The 16,428-nt window shown below is 32.1% G+C and overlaps 1 protein-coding gene across 2 annotated transcripts in view; it reads left to right on the top strand.

The window, feature by feature from the left end:
• Positions 1–1,506: 1,506 nt before the first annotated feature.
• The window catches only part of LOC118188725 (glucoside xylosyltransferase 1-like), a 99,482-nt gene continuing 84,560 nt past the window's right edge, over positions 1,507–16,428 (top strand). The window contains exons 1-2 of one of the 2 annotated variants that reach the window (XM_085810048.1): positions 1,507–2,272; positions 9,915–10,077. In XM_085810048.1, coding sequence (XP_085666174.1) covers positions 2,040–2,272; positions 9,915–10,077 — 396 coding nt within the window. In that variant the 5' untranslated portion in view covers positions 1,507–2,039. The remainder of the gene's footprint in view (positions 2,273–9,914; positions 10,078–16,428) is intronic. The other variant, XM_085810047.1, reaches the window with a different exon arrangement.

The raw sequence follows: 16,428 nt of genomic DNA, 5'->3' as shown, positions 1-16,428 counted from the left end.
TTAAGTTCTTATTCTTACTTAACCTATACATTTGCGAATGTTTTTATCAATTTTATTGTTAAATGTAAAAAGCAAGTTGACATTTATAATATAGCATTCCTTGTCTCAACAAATAACAGTCTCAACAAGGAGTTTTTGGAGAGGGTATGAATCGGGGAAATTTCACCCTTTCGTCATTAGCGGTTCTGATGAAGGGAATGGGGGAAGCAGCAAAAGAAATAACGAATAACGGACAAATAACGAAAGCTAATCTTTAATGCGGTCTCCCAGTTTCTGTATTTGTATTTGGGAAAGTTTTATGGTCATTATGAAAAAGTGAAAATTTGATATGGATTCCGCATGACTTCCTTCTACGACTATTTAAATTATGCTTATTTTTTCTGCACTTCATTTAAACTTATTTCCTCGAATTATTCTAACTCAATTAAGCGATACCCAGAGGCAAGTTACAAATGGCATCAAACATTGCAAATTTTGAAACTAAATTTCCTGGTCAATCTTTGTCCTACGGGACTCAAACTTCTTGTATTTTTCTTTTTCATAACGAGTATAAAAGTTTTCCAAATATAAATATAGAAACCAGAAGACGACATTAAAAGTTAGATTTCATAATTTGCCCAAAACTAATTCTTTTTTAAATTTGACATTGACAAAATATGAATATTTACTAATTAATGTTATTATTGTAATATTTATTTCCTTTCTTTCTTTATTTTTTATTTTATTTTTTCCTGTTTTCCTGACGGCCTTCCGTAGGCCCTTCTGACTTTAGAAACTAAGCCCTAAGTTTAAGAAACATGATAGACAGACACTGACTGACTGCGACGCTTGAGTTGATTGACTCGCGTAATCTCGTATCCTTTCAGTTTCAGCTCCTCGGCGATTTCTTCAGTTTGAAATATGAGGGTAGACTGCGTAATACATCTCCGTTATTCTCACTTTCGGGTAATTCGTAAAAGTTAAAAAGGGTTGCTTCATTTATGAAAACTTTAACAATTTGACGATACGTAGTTGGCATTTTTGCTTGAATTTTATTAACTCCCTGGATTAATTATCCGCAGTAATCTCTTTCACAGGTATATGTCTTAGCAATAATTTTCTATATGCGACAAGGTAATAAGAGTTTCACCTACTCTGCTGTCTGCGAGAACTCCCGCCACACATTGTGGCGGGTGGATTTTTTACTATAGCAATAGGGCTAGTATATTTCAAATAGGGGCGAACCAAGGGTTGCTTTATTGTTATCTTGTTTTTGGCTACTGTTTGCTGAGGGGAAAAGAGTTTATCATTCGTCTTCAAGATATCCCTAAGGAAAATGGGTCAAGACTACTTTCTTCGGCAACAGACAGCTGCAGACTAACTGGGGAGAGCTTTGATAGACAGACTGTATTTCTTTATACTCCGTGGACGCACTGACGAGAAAGAGCTCTAGTGACGTCTCAGCCAAAAGAGAACGAGAACACACTTTTGTTTCTATACACAAGGTGATCTGCAGAGCTTGGGAAAAGTCCTCCCTCCCCTAAAAAATATCCTTCGATGGCGAGTATTTTGTTTCGTGAATGGCAACGTCATATTAAAAAAGTTCAAGTTGTCCGAAGGTTTTGTTGACGGTGAAGGCATGTGTAATGTGAATGTTTTTATGTAAAATTCATATATATGTTTTCTTCATGAGACGCTTTCAAAATGACCAACATCCCCAACTTCATAAATATGTTCATTAACTACTTTTGCTCTACAGCCGGCGTTTAAATAAATTTCTGGTGTTTCTTGTATATAATGAAAATTTGCCAACATGAGAACTATATTAAGAGCTGATATTACATTATATATTCGATTATATATGTGAAAATACTGATGTACTTATGAATTTTTGTCTGACTGAATCAGTGTATGATTCGATTATTTGATTCGAGAAGTTAAGAGTTAGACAGATGAGGATTTACGTATGGCTTGTCAGAAGTATTTTATAGGTGCATTGCTAACTGCTTGATTTTTCGTAGCAGTTTTCTTGTTTCCTGGTTCTGTTTCTTGAAAAAGTTATGGTACTCAGTCAGCATGCAAAATTTTATACCCGATTTGCGATTTTATTTGTGATAACATCAACTACCATCTTGTATTATGCTACTAGTAAAAAGGAATCTATTTCGTTAAAGACCACATTTTATGAGAAACACATAACATCCAAATCCCCTGAGAAGCAATACTTCAAAAATGTGACTAAGTTTAAAACTATTCCTGTAACTAACGAAAGGTTTGATGGAAAAGTGTACAGGTATTAATTTTCTTAATAATATTTCTTTTATTTTGCCTCAATGTTTTACTTAAATTCGTATTAGTTTGAATAGAACGTAATGCTTTTACGTGAATATACATGCTGTAATAAGGATTTATTATTTACTGAGGCATTAAATATGGGATGTCAAAAGTATTCATTAGCACTGTAAGCACACATTTCTAAGTTCTGCAAAACTGCTCTTGTTACTTTAGGCAGCATTTTTAAGCCACCTAAGATTCAATAAATGATTGCAATAATCATATAAATTGTATAGTGTGGTGCAAAAAGTAAATAAATATTGTTCTTTTAGGGCAGTAAATGTGTTTTTACTGCCCTTTGCGGCACAGTGTGTGGTCTGGACACACCTAAAAATATCCTTCTGTAGGCACAGAAAAATTCAATGAAAAAAGATTTATATGTTACCGTAGGTTACTCTGAACCTTATTTATTTGTATGGCAGCTCAACACAAACCAGCCCATATCGTTTTAGCCATGTTTAGTTTTTTAAGACCCTCATTTTTCAAAGAAATCTTCCAGTTTTTTTTTTTTTTTTTTTTTTTTTTTTTTTTTTCTTTTTTTAGGGTATAAGAGGAATTGTTAGAAAAGAAATTTCTATGTTATTTTTTTTTTGGCTGTATGCTAATCTCTTTATTCTATATTAGTTTTAAATTTTTACCTTGAAATTTTGCCTAAAATCAAATAGCAAACCCTAGGTGTGCCCAGACCAGACTCACCGATAATCTAGGATAACTGAGAGTCTGTATTCTTTGTTTCTCCGCATTTCATCGGTCAGTTCATTGACAACAATGCTCGTTTCAGCACTCTTTTCGAAGGTCTATTCAGTCAGTATGGGGCACACCCACAGAAATAAACGATAAGTGCTATCTTCACAAAATTTTACTTGTGTACTCCTCTAGGCCTAATTAGACTGCCTGTCTTTTTTTTTTAATCAAAACTCCGACTTTAAAATGTTGCATGCTGGAAAGGGTTAAATTCAAACTTTGATCAATATTTATTTTTAAATGAAAAAAAAAAAAAAAAATCCCTCTCAATTTTAAACTGTTATTTTTAATAAGTAATACTTTGAATGCATAATTAAATATAACTGTACAATAATTATAGTTTTTTTCAATTCCTTAAAAAGTATATAAATTATTTATATATATATATATATATATATATTTTTTTTTAATTTTTAATTCTTCTGAAGAGTATTTTGGTTTGGAGACGTGAAGATGCCATGCAAATAAAATGGTTAAAATTTATGTTTTAAAATGTAATTTACACTATTAGTTATACTGGCAATTAAATTTAGCACTTGGAAGTACAAGAAAAAGTTTGATTTTAGTGGGAATATTACATTAAGATGCGTTGAAATTTAAAGTGGAATTTTATTTCTGAAATACTCTTAATAAAAAGTTTTGAGACTTTTTTTTTTTTTTTTTCATAAATGCTTGCAAATCCTGATGACCTAGAACTGTACACCAGAGATATAAATTCCTCAATGTCGGGGAAAACATTATGTTTACCTACTGGTTACCCTGTAAATCATGGATTGCTAAAACTGGTTAAAACCTGCCATGGCAATCTGAAAGCACTGCCCCTGGTTTTTATCAAATGCATAGTTACTTGAATTTTCATTGTCTTTAATGAAAAATTGTATACTTTATTTCTGATCAGGAGGAGGGTAATTTTTTTGTATACTTATACATTAGTGTAACCACTGTGGCACAATTTACTGATTTCTTACAGATAATATTAAATATATATATATATATGACTTATAATTGCAAAACATTTGGTTGATCTTTACATTATGGTAACTTGGCGATTTTTTGGCGAAAATTTGGCAAACAACTCTCCTACAGCAACCCTCTATTTTTTTTTCCCGCCGCCATTTTGTCTTCATGAAGTAAAGACATGTTTCTTTTCTTTTTATCTCCTGAACACTTCTTCCAACAATCTAATAGCCGAATTACACTTATGCTAGAAATTTTATCAAACAAAACTGCTTAATCATGACAAATATTCACTGCAAAATTAGGAAAAACTGCACAATACCATCCTCCTTACGCGTTTTTCAAAATAACACATACACATAAACCATGTACACGCCGACTTATTTTTACTTAAAAAAACATCCCAGAATTGCACAAAAAAGGTATTGCGCACACTCTTCACTATATCCATGTACACTGCTTTTTTCTCATAAATTAGAAAAATTTCACGAAAATACATGACAATTTTCTCAATCTTTAAACCCGGTAAAAAGAACATATATGAAATTACCTGATCGCGAAAAAGTTTATACCCTTTCCAAATATGAACATTTCCACATATAAAATAAATAAATCATCCAAAAACTTTTACCTCTAAATCATCTATTATATTATACACGTCACCAACGAATTCATACCGCAAGCATTACAAATACTTAGTATCAAATATTTAAATTATTTCCATGCACGTTTATTTCAACTTAAACGTATACCAAATTCCTACAAGCATAAAATTCACAAAATAACTATCATTTCATTAAAATATCACTAAACCATGTACACGTCGACTTATTTTTACTTAAAAAAACATCCCAGAATTGCACAAAAATGGCATTGCGCACACTCTTTACTATATCCATGTACACTGCTGTTTTCTCATAAATTAAAAAAATTTCACGACAATACATGACAATTTTCTCAATCTTTAAACCCGGTAAAAAGAACATATATGAAATTACATGATCGCGAAAAAGTATTTACCCTTTACAAATATCAACATTTCCACATATAAAATAAATAGAATATCCAAAAACTTTTACCTCTAAATCATCTATTACATTATACACGTCACCAACGAATTCATACCGCAAGCATTACAAATACTTAATATTAAATATTTAAATTATTTCCATGCACGTTTATTTCAACTTAAACGTATACCAAATTCCTAGAAACATAAAATTCACAAAATAACTACCATTTCATTAAAATATAATTAAATTCAAAAACACTACTTAAAATATAAATGAGCACATACATTAAATTAATAAAAATTACCTTACAATCCTAATTACTTTAAACTAAATCATTGCTAATAACAATTTTCCCAATAATACCAAATTTCTTTCCACCTTACATTTACAACAATGCATAAAAATAATTAAAAATACTATCTTACCTAATCTTCTTCAGAATCTTGATTACGTGGCGGATATACTTTTCTTCCTTCTGTTTCAGAATCTTTAAAATCATACTTATCTTTCAAAGCAAGATACCAGGTAAAATAAATAACATAATAAAACATCTTTATTTCTCTCTCGCACAACCTTAAAAAACATTTATTACTATCCTTTTCAATACCACTAAATACCCATTTCGAATTCACTTTACTTACGGCCATGGGATCCAAAAATTCACAAACACTATTTCACACAACACAGAATAAAGCCAAATACAAAATTCCCAGATTTTTCCCGATTAAAGAACAGTAATTCGTCCATTAATATCACGTGACATATCCCATGATCTCTCATTTCCCTCACACAAAATAATGCATAATCAGAACTGAATACTACTCACATTCTTAACAAAGTCTAACTAACCTAATCTTCTTCTGAATCTTCCTTACATGGTGGATACACTTTTATTATGGATTCAATAAAATTACTGAACGATTTTTTTTCCGAATTTTTCCTCCAAACTTCCTCCGCTAAATAAAAAGCAAAATTCTCCTTGTCGCAATGCCTAGGAATGGCGCTTTTTATACCACTCCAGGTGCCCTCTATTGTGTTGGTATGCGCACCACTTTCCGGATCTTTAAAATAATACTTGTGGTTTACAGCAAGATGCTTAAACCCTTCATCTTCCAAACATTTATATGATTTCCAACAATCTGAAATAATTATAGTACCCGGTAAAATATATTGTTTTATAAAACTCAATAAACAATCTTTACTTCTATCTCGCACAACCTTAAAAAAACATTTATTACTACCCCTTTCAATCCCACCAAACACCCATTTTCCTTCCACTCTCCTACCTCTCTCATACTTCCGCTTCCCAAACTTACTCTCATCAATTTCCACAATCACATTCATACCACCAAGCATACCCATATCATTTTCGCAAAATTCCACGCACACTTCCCTACAAAAAGAATTCCAATCAGCTGCAGTCCTACTACTAATTTCTAAATCCGAAATCCAATAGTCAACTGGCAATCTATTCACCCAATAATAAGAAATCAATAAAATCTCACCCATACTCAAACGACTTTCAGCAAACCACGTACCCTTCCTTATACTCCGTTTCACAAAATGTCCATTTTCACCAGATTTCTGCACCGCTATTCAAACTTATCAGTAATATCCTTCCTTTCACACAATCTCATTTCATTCCCACATTTTGGACATTCATACTTATCCGCAATTAAACCTACACTCATGCACCATTCAACCAATTCTTTTGAATTATCACACAAACGTATTAAAAATTTCGAATTCACTTTAGACAGCGCCATACAATCCCAAAATTATTCAACCCTACTTCACACAACACACAATGAAGCTTAATACAAAATAATATACATCCACAGATACTTGTCCAAATTCCCCCTTTTTCTGATTAAAGAACCGTAATTCGTCCATTAATATCACATGACATATCCCATGATCTCTCATTTCCCCCACACAAAATAATGCGTAATCGGAACTGAGTACTGCTCACATTATTACCAAAATCCCAGGTAGTAACCTTTATCGCCTCCAAAATGTCGCCAAACTACCAGTTACCATATTGTAAAGATCAACCAAACATTTTTTATTACATACATATTTTACATTTTAATTAGATATTTGGAGAAAGTCCAGAATCGCCCACTGCTTGGTGCGTTTTTAAGAATTGCACATACTCAGTATCCATATACACGTCGACCTATTTTCACTTAAAAAAACATCCCAGAATTGCACAAAAATGGCAAAACGCGCTTCCTTGACTTTATCCATGTACACATCAACGTATTTTCACTTAAAAAGTTAAAGAAAATTGACAAAAATCCAGTTCTTCTTACTCTTGTAAAAAGCGACCAACAAATAAGTGGGCGATTCTGCACTTTAGCCAAATTATTTTTAAAATCTGTCTCACAGGCAAGTTTCCTTTTGTTCTGGTGCAAATTTCCTGACAGTCACTTCAAGAACTGATTCAAAGCAGCTGCTTCATTTGAGCAATTTCACAACAAAATGCTGCGACTAATTTTTAGAATATGGTAACAGATAGTTTGACGACATTTTGTTAAGGCGATAAAGGTTTCTAGCTAGGACTTTAGCAATAATCTAAGAAGTACACAGTTCGAATCACAGATTATTTTGTCTCAGAGACATGAGAGATCATGAGACATGTAATGTGACATTTTTTGAAAAATTCCAATGATGATTTTAGTTAATGGCACTTAGAAACAATTTCGCTGCTTAAGTGCAGAATCGCCCACTTATTTGTTTAGCATTTTTTACAAGAGTAAGAAGAATTGGATTTTTGTCAATTTTCTGTGACTTTTTAAGTGAAAGAAGGTTGATGTGATGTGTACATGAATAAAGTCAAGAGTGTGCACAATGCCATTTTTGTGCAATTCTGGGATGTTTTTTTAAGTGAAAATAGGTCGACTTGTACATGGATAACGTGTATGTGCAATTCTTAAAAACGTGGCAAGCAATGGGCGATTCTGCACTTTCTCTCAATTTCGCACCTAATCTTTGTCATGATTACCGTAATTTCCGGTAGAAACGCCGCGGCGTTTACGTGTTTAAAACTTAAATTTTCAGCGGGTGCGGCATTTCTACCCATGCGGCGTTTAGGTGCACTAAAAATAAAATATTGGTTGATCTTTACATTATGGTAACTTGGCGATTTTTTGGCGAAAATTTAACGTTTATTTCAACTTAAACGTATACCAAATTCCTAAAAACATAAAATTCACAAAATAACTGTCATTTGATTAAAATATCACTAAACCATGTACACGTCGACTTATTTTTACTTAAAAAAACATCCAAGAATTGCACAAAAATGGCATTGCGCACACTCTTCACTATATCCATGTACACTGCTTTTTTCTCATAAATTAGAAAAATTTCACGAAAATGCATAACAATTTTCTGAATCTTTAAACCCGGTAAAAAGAACATATATGAAATTACCTGATCGCGAAAAAGTACATACCCTTTCCAAATATGAACATTTCCCCGTATAAAATAAATAAAATATCCAAAAACTTTTACCTCTACATTATCTATTATATTACAAACGTCACTAATTCATACCTTTACTTCATTACAAATGGTTACAAATACTTAGTGTCAAATATTTAAATTATTTCCATGCACGTTTACGCAAATTACTTTACTTCCACCTTACATTTAGAACAATGCATAAAAATAATATCCTCAAATAATTAAAAATACTAACTTACCTATTCTTCTTCAGAATCTTGATTACGTGTCCGATAAATTTTTCTTATTTCTGTTTCAGGATCTTTAAAATCATACTTATAGTTCACACCAAGGTACCAGGTAAAATAAATAACTTAATAAAACATCTTTACGTCTATCTCGCACAACCTTAAAGAAACACTTATTACCCCTTTCAGTCCCACTAAATACCCATTTCGAATTCACTTTAGTTAGGGCCATGGGATCCAAAAATTAACAAACACTGTTTCACACAACACAGAATAAAGGCAAATACAAAATTTCCAGATTTTTTCCCGATTTCCCCCCTTTTCCGATTAAAGAACCGTAATTCGTCCATTAATATCACATGACATATCACATGATCTCTCATTTCCCTCACACAAAATAATGCGTAATCGGAACTGAGTACTTCTCACATTATTACCAAAGACCCAGGTTAGTAACCTTTATCGCCTCCAAAATGTCGCCAAACTACCAGATACCATATTGTAAAGATCAGCCAAAAGTTCTAGTATAAGCGTAATTCGGCTAGCAGATTGTTGGAAAAAATGTTGAGTAAAAAAAAAAAAAAAAAAAAAGCCTTTACTTCGTGAAAACAAAATGGCGTCCAGAAAAAACTTGCAGGTTGCTGTAGCAGGGTTGGTCGCCAAATTTTCCCTAAAAAATCGTTAAGTTACCATAATCTGAAGATTCACCAATGCTGCATTTCTGCAGAAACTTTGCTGCACTTTCTTCCATTGCAAGCAAATCCCACAACTGCATATTTTACAGCTGTATTTAAGACAAAAATGCCATGATTTTTTTATAAAAGCCATTTAAATACAACAGCAAAAAGGCCATATGAGAATGGTAGCGCTACTTGCTATCAGTGAAGAATAAGTTATGTCAAAGTTTGCCGCTATCTAAAAATTTGTGTACTTTGTTAAGGTGATTAAATTAATACATAAGTACCAATTTTCTTTTATGTTTCAGTGTGAATTCTAACATTTGATTTATGAATTTTAATTTTAAAATCTTGGAAACATTCAAGGCCTGTAAATGATATTCTAAAATTGGCAATATTTTATTTTTTCATGTAAGGAAAGTTTTTAATATTAAGTAAGGGCAATTTTGTGTGTGTTACTTCAATCTTGTATGTTAATGTATATATTATCACTAGATTAGTTTATTTTTCAGTTTTGGAAATGGGATAGAAAAAATCAAGCTTGCTGTAGTGCTATGTGGAGAAAGACTAAATCAAACAGTTGTTACATTAAAGTCTGCTGTAATATTTTCAAGGAAATCTCTTCATTTTATCATCATTGTTGATGACATAAATCATGCACTTCTGAAACAAAAGGTTAGTAAGAAGATGGAAAAAAATATGAATTGTTGAGATTTCATTTTTAAAGTTCAGTAAAATTAATACTTGTATGTGCCTTTTTATTTTTTTTTTAAACCAAATAATGTTTCTTAATTTGCTTTTTGTAATGTTGAAAAGACTGTTGTATTTTAAAAGAATTGTCTTCCAATATATTTTTATATCAAATATTAACTTGTTTCTTCCCTATTTTAAAATTTTAATCAGAATGGTATTTTTTTTTTAAGAGTCACCTGTTATGAGATTATATAATCTGATACTACATATTTGCTTCCATAAAACGTGCATATTTGGATCAAAAGCAGTAGTTTTTCAGCTTTGGCAGGTCATGGGACAGCTCAAAGTTTTAAATCAGGATAAAAGGGGTGATATTGATGGTAAGCATAATAATTAAGAGTAAAGATAGACATGATGAAAAGACATAGAAAATAGACATGATGAAAATAAACTTTTCAAAAGATTAGAGTTAACTTCACATATGCATTTACACTAATCCTTGTTGCCACCAAGCAGGTTTTCACCTGGACAAGCCACTTTTTAGAATTATGGGCTAGATTAAAACTATTAGTTAGTCTAGTTTTTCACAGAATTTGTGAAATTATAATGAAATAAAATAAATTTGCAAAAGTATTTATGAGTATATTATTTTAGTAGATACTGAGTATATCTTTACCCCACCTGAACTATTCCCAAGGCCGGGAGTGACAGAAAATGTTACTTGAATTTCTAACCTGCAAATATTTGGTATTAAAGGTCTGTGCCAAATTTTCTTCAAGCACTTTCAAGTCAACGAACTAAGAAATTGTTTCAATTTTTTAGACCAGTGAAACACTGAAATATATTTCTGCCGGATGGGAAGTTTATATAATAGATACTGATAGGTTACTAAAAAATTTGCCTGCTATCACCCGTTGTTTTATAAATCAGTGAGAAGAATGTAATCCTACTCTCTGGAAATTTGTGCAAGATCATGAAAATATTATTAACGATGGTAAATTATTACCAGAACTGATGTTATATTTCATACTTTCCTTTTTACATATTTTTGAAAAATATATGCTGTACCAAGTCCAAAAATCTGGTATGATCTAGTTCCCAGACCACCAGCAAATTAAAAAAAAATTTTTTTTTGCAAAAAAGGGAAAAAGGTTCTAAGAGCAATGTTCACATTAGCATATGCTGAATGCTTCACACATATGCAGATATTCTTTCATATTAGTGCATATGGAGGGTCTTCATTCTGTATTTCACTTGATCAGTAAATAAAACACCTCCATGTTGAGGAAACACGCTCATTTACGAGCATAAATCTATATGATCAATAATTTGGCTCTGTGGGCCCCTTTTATAATTGATGTAACAAAAAAAATCGACGTACCAAGAAGGAGTTGTCTGATGGAGACAAAAATTGGTAGTTAGGAAGATTATATACAGAACAGAAAATGATTAAAATTTTGGAACAGTTGAATGATTTGTTTCATAGTTACAAATTAACGAGCTCAGTAAGGTGTTGACCCACCTCTAGCCTGGATGCAAGCTGCCACACAGCATGACATAGACTGATAAAGCTCCCAGGTGGTATCCTGCGATACTTCTTGCCAAATTTGCTGCAATTGTCGGCCTAGGTCATCAACATTCCCTGGTGGATAAAGCTGCGTTCCCATCATATCCCAAACATGCTGGATGGGAGAGAGATGTGGCAATCTGCCTGGCAAAGGAAGTGTTTGACAAGCTATAAGACAGTTCATAGCAACACATGCCGTATGTGGTCTGGCATTATCTTGCTGAAAAATAAGGCCAGGGTACTGCAAAAGCAACAGTAGCAAAACAGGTCTCGGAATGTCCTTGACGTACCGTTGTGCTGTAAGTGGGCCTCTAATGACAATCAAAGGGGTCTGGCTATCAAGAGAAATGGCACCTCAGACCATAACTCCTGGTTGAGGGCCTGTGTAGTGTGCAATAATGAAAGCAGGATCGATACGCTGCTCTGGGCGTCTCGAGACATGTCTTCGATGATCGTCACGACACAATTGGAAGCCGAATTTATCGTTAAAGACTCTATCTCCCCAATCAGAACCATTTCAACCTGATCGAGCCAAGCACCACTGTAATCTGGCTCGACAGTATGCAGGTGTGAGTGACAGGTGGAAGGCGGAAGTATTATTTACACGCCTCAGCATAGGTCACTCTCAACTTACTCACAGGCACTTATTAAATGGGAAGATTGAACCTCTCTGCCCAAACTGTAATGTAGTTATGTCATCGTCACATTTTTTAATTGAATGTCTGTATTTTAAAAGTTTTCAGATGAAGCATTTTAACAAGCGCAACTTGATCGTATAATTGAGAAAGAGGTCAAATTTGTTTCCGAGCACTTTTGGGAAGATGAGAATAGTGGAGTATAAGATGTCTTATTATGGGCATATAAAGACATTTTAGTATGCATGGCAGTAAAACACTTTTCTGTAATAATATTTTTTGGCCAATGCATATAAAAGGAATAGTCAATATTTTAATTTGAATGAGTAAAGGTGCTTTTCAAACCTCTGGAATCAAAGGAAAACTATTTGGCAATCACTAGTTTATGTATTCCTTTACTTTTTAAATACAGTTTAATAATAAGATAGTGGTTTTATTAAATGGAGAAAATAAGTGGATTTTTTTTTTTTTTTTTTTTTCTTGAGAGAGAAGGGGGAAAAGTGATTGATTTTTGTATAAGTTTGTATTTTAATAGAGTTAATTGCTAAGCATTCAGAATCTTCACAAAACTTAGTTAGTAAACATATTATGCATACATATAATATTATTACACTATCTATTACTAATATAGCTGTTATAGATATTATTACTGTATCTGACTACATGTTATTACTATATAAATGTTCAATATATAAGAATCGGGATAAATAGTAGGTTCATTTTTCACCGCATAAAGGGAGATGGAATTAACCTTCCAGCATGCACTTATGTGCAAAATTTACGACAAATTCAGTTTTTAATGTACATTTTTCACATATCGAAGCTGAGATGATTGAAGGTCATTTCTATTCTTCCCTTCTACCCTTCCCCACGTCATGGATTCCCTTATAAAGTCCTCCACAGAGGCATCCCTTCCCTTAGGCAGATAGCCCTAGAGGCTTTGCCATAATCATACACACACACATCATGGAATGTGCCAACAGGAAGTCATTTGACTTTTTTTTAAACTGGGTTTTTGTACTACGTGGCAGCTTTTTAATAAAAGTTACAACACGCGTGTTGTCGTGTTTTAAAATTCAGAAAAAAAAAATGTTTCTCAAATGTTTTGTAATTTTGTGTTATTAATTGCCGTGTGTTATTTTAATTTGAGTACGTTTGCCTCTGAATTTGAATATGTTTGCCATGAAAACTTTCTATCGGTTTTCATGGCAAACAAAATATGTGCAACCAGCTAATTTTGCTCGGATTCTACAAGAATTGTCTGATGAAGAAAAGGAAGACACGGAAACCTTTGGATGGGAGAACAATAGCAATTTCACTTCCTTATTTTCTTTTATTTCTATTATTTAGAAATAAAAAACATTAAAGTTAGTTTACAGTGTGTTTTTGTAACCAGTAAGAATTAAATTTCCTTGCAGAAGTAAGTAATGCTGAACTTACTTTTCTCCCTACCAAGGTGTATTCCTTTTTTATTGTCTATACTTGTCTTTGATGAATACTAAAATTAGCTTCGATTTCAAAATATAATTATTAAATAAAAAAATTTTAAATTTTCTATAATGAAATACATCGCATTTCCATCTCACTAACATAAGAACTTAAAAATAATTCACTTATATTTGAATGTGATATCATTTGTATTTTGCAATAATAAGATTAGTATTTTATTTCTTAACAAATTTATTATCAATACTCACTTGTTTCTGTCGTTTTTCGTGCCAAAACGGTAAAATAACGGATGTCGTAAAAAATATAGCGCGCGCGCTCATGTAAAATTGTGAAGTGCGCGTGCTAGAAGGTTTAAAAAAAAAAAAAGAAACTGTCCATACTTTTAGAAACAAATAAATATATATAATGCTATCTTTACAAAATATCTTCCATATCAAAATCCAAATTAATTTGTGATTTCCAAAAATGGAAATCTTACCTTTATTTCTCTAAGGAAATCTCAAAGCGAAATGATTCTGATTTATTGAAAGAGACAGAACACAAAGAAAATTATAATAAAGAAATATTTAAAACAATTATATCAACTATAAAATTATTAATTCTATTGAAGTTAACATTTAGAGGTCATTATGAAAGTAAGAACTTAAACATTAAATAAAACTGTTTCTACATTGTTAGTATCTCAGTGTATATGACAGTTTTTCGTAACTCCAGTTAAAAGAATGTGATAATCAAGGAATAGAAAATATAAATTATTTGATAAAAATATATTTACCGGTGCCCCTTTGGTGATTTTTGGTGGTACATGGATACCGAGTTTGTGCAGTTCTTTGACTTGTTATTTTGGCTTGTGTAGCAGCGATTTTCTCGTCAAAAATCCCCACTATACAAAGACAAAATAACAAGACAAAGAATTGCACAAACTCAGTATCCATGTATGCAACGACCTATTTTCACTTTAAAAACATAAGAGAATTTAACAAACTTGGCATTTCACACTCCCTTGACTTTGTCCATGTACACATCAAACTATATTCACTGAAAAAGGTCAAAGGAGCAGCCCACAAAAAAATATATAATCTCAATAAACTACATTTTAAATCAAACAATGAAATAACATAAAAAAAGAAAATTCATCTTTGCACTACACAAAGAAAATATCCACTTACCTTATTTACAAATTAACATGCCTTCAGTCAAACAAAATTCCTTAACAGCATCAAAAAACTTTCTAAAGATATCTGAACAAGAATCTGTATATGGGCGTCGCCACATAAATTCACAAAGTAAGAGTAAAAAATATCCTTCGTAGTGCTGTTTATCATCTGACGTTTGACCGTATGTATTTCCTTCCTACAAACAGGACACTTAATAATGGCTACTAAGTAAACCTTCATTTACACACCAGTCAAGTAATGCTCCTTTCCTCTTTCTTTCCAAATCGTACAGAAACTTCAAATTAATCTTACTACATTCAGCCATTTTATCGTCTAAACCACAATACAAGCCCTTACGAATTTACTGCAGTCATGCAACCAATTACGTCATAATAGAGTTTCCATAACATTCAACTACTCAGGCTACCGCAAATGAAACAACGGCTTGGCGATAAATGAAACAACAGCTTCGCAATAATACAAGGGGTACCCTTCTCTCTACCGTAACCAATTATTTGTCACATGATATTTGTGAGAAATTCATCAGCACCATTAAAAAATATTTAATAGCGTAAATAACAGGAGAAACTGAATTAGCGACTTCTGCCTTATACTCGACTCTATATCTAAATTTCCCATATTTATCAAATGATATTAGTTGTAAAGTATTGCCAAGTGATGATGCAGCAGAAAGATTTCTAGGGTTTATAGTGATTGCAGAATATACAGCATCATATTTAGAACAAGACATATTGCAAAAAAGATATTGATAAAGAAAATATAAGCAAGAGATATTGCTTAAAAAATGTGGTGTAGACATTAAACTTTGTTGAGGGCAAATATATGATGGTGCAGAAGAAGGCTTAAAATACTCAGAATTTTAGGCTCATATTAAATGCTACAGTTTGAGTGCAATCTGCATTCTTTTCTCTTATCATACTTTACAATTAGCGAGTAATTTTACTGCAGAAGGATGTAGTGCCATTGTTCAATATTTTGTGTTTGTGGAAAGGTTATTAGCTTTTTTATTTACTATACCCTCATCACTAGCAAATTTTGATCAGAAATCTGAAAAAAATGAAAAGGTAATTGGCAAGGGCAAATGTCGGACCGGTTATGAAAAATTGGTTACAACCATATAAAAGTATACTTATCTGACATCTGTGCTTCAAGTTAGGAAAAGAAAGTAATTGTAGTTGAAGTTATATTTTTATTTAAAAAATTATGCAGATATGAAATAGTATTGATGACGTTTGAGATGTCATTTTATGGTGAATGAATTGCATTAGCAAATCTTTTCAATCAGCTGAGTGCTCTCTATTTTAAAGGAACTGATTTTTTAAAGTATTTGAAAAATGTTACTGCACAATTTCGTCATAAATATTTTAACAAAGAAAAATAATTGCTGTGAAATATTTGGTATTTTAAGCACAGAACTATAGGCTACAAAAAGAGGGGTTTTAAACCCTCTGAGCATTACGGGTTTAGCCCTGAAATTTAAAAGTTCCCCAAAATGTCAGGAATA

The sequence above is a fragment of the Stegodyphus dumicola genome, chromosome X2, assembly GCF_044657685.1.
Source record: "Stegodyphus dumicola isolate Sdum_Otavi_A_Nest chromosome X2, ASM4465768v1".
In the NCBI taxonomy this organism is placed as follows: Eukaryota; Metazoa; Arthropoda; class Arachnida; order Araneae; family Eresidae; genus Stegodyphus; species Stegodyphus dumicola.
This window is presented reverse-complemented; position numbering and strand designations above follow the sequence as displayed.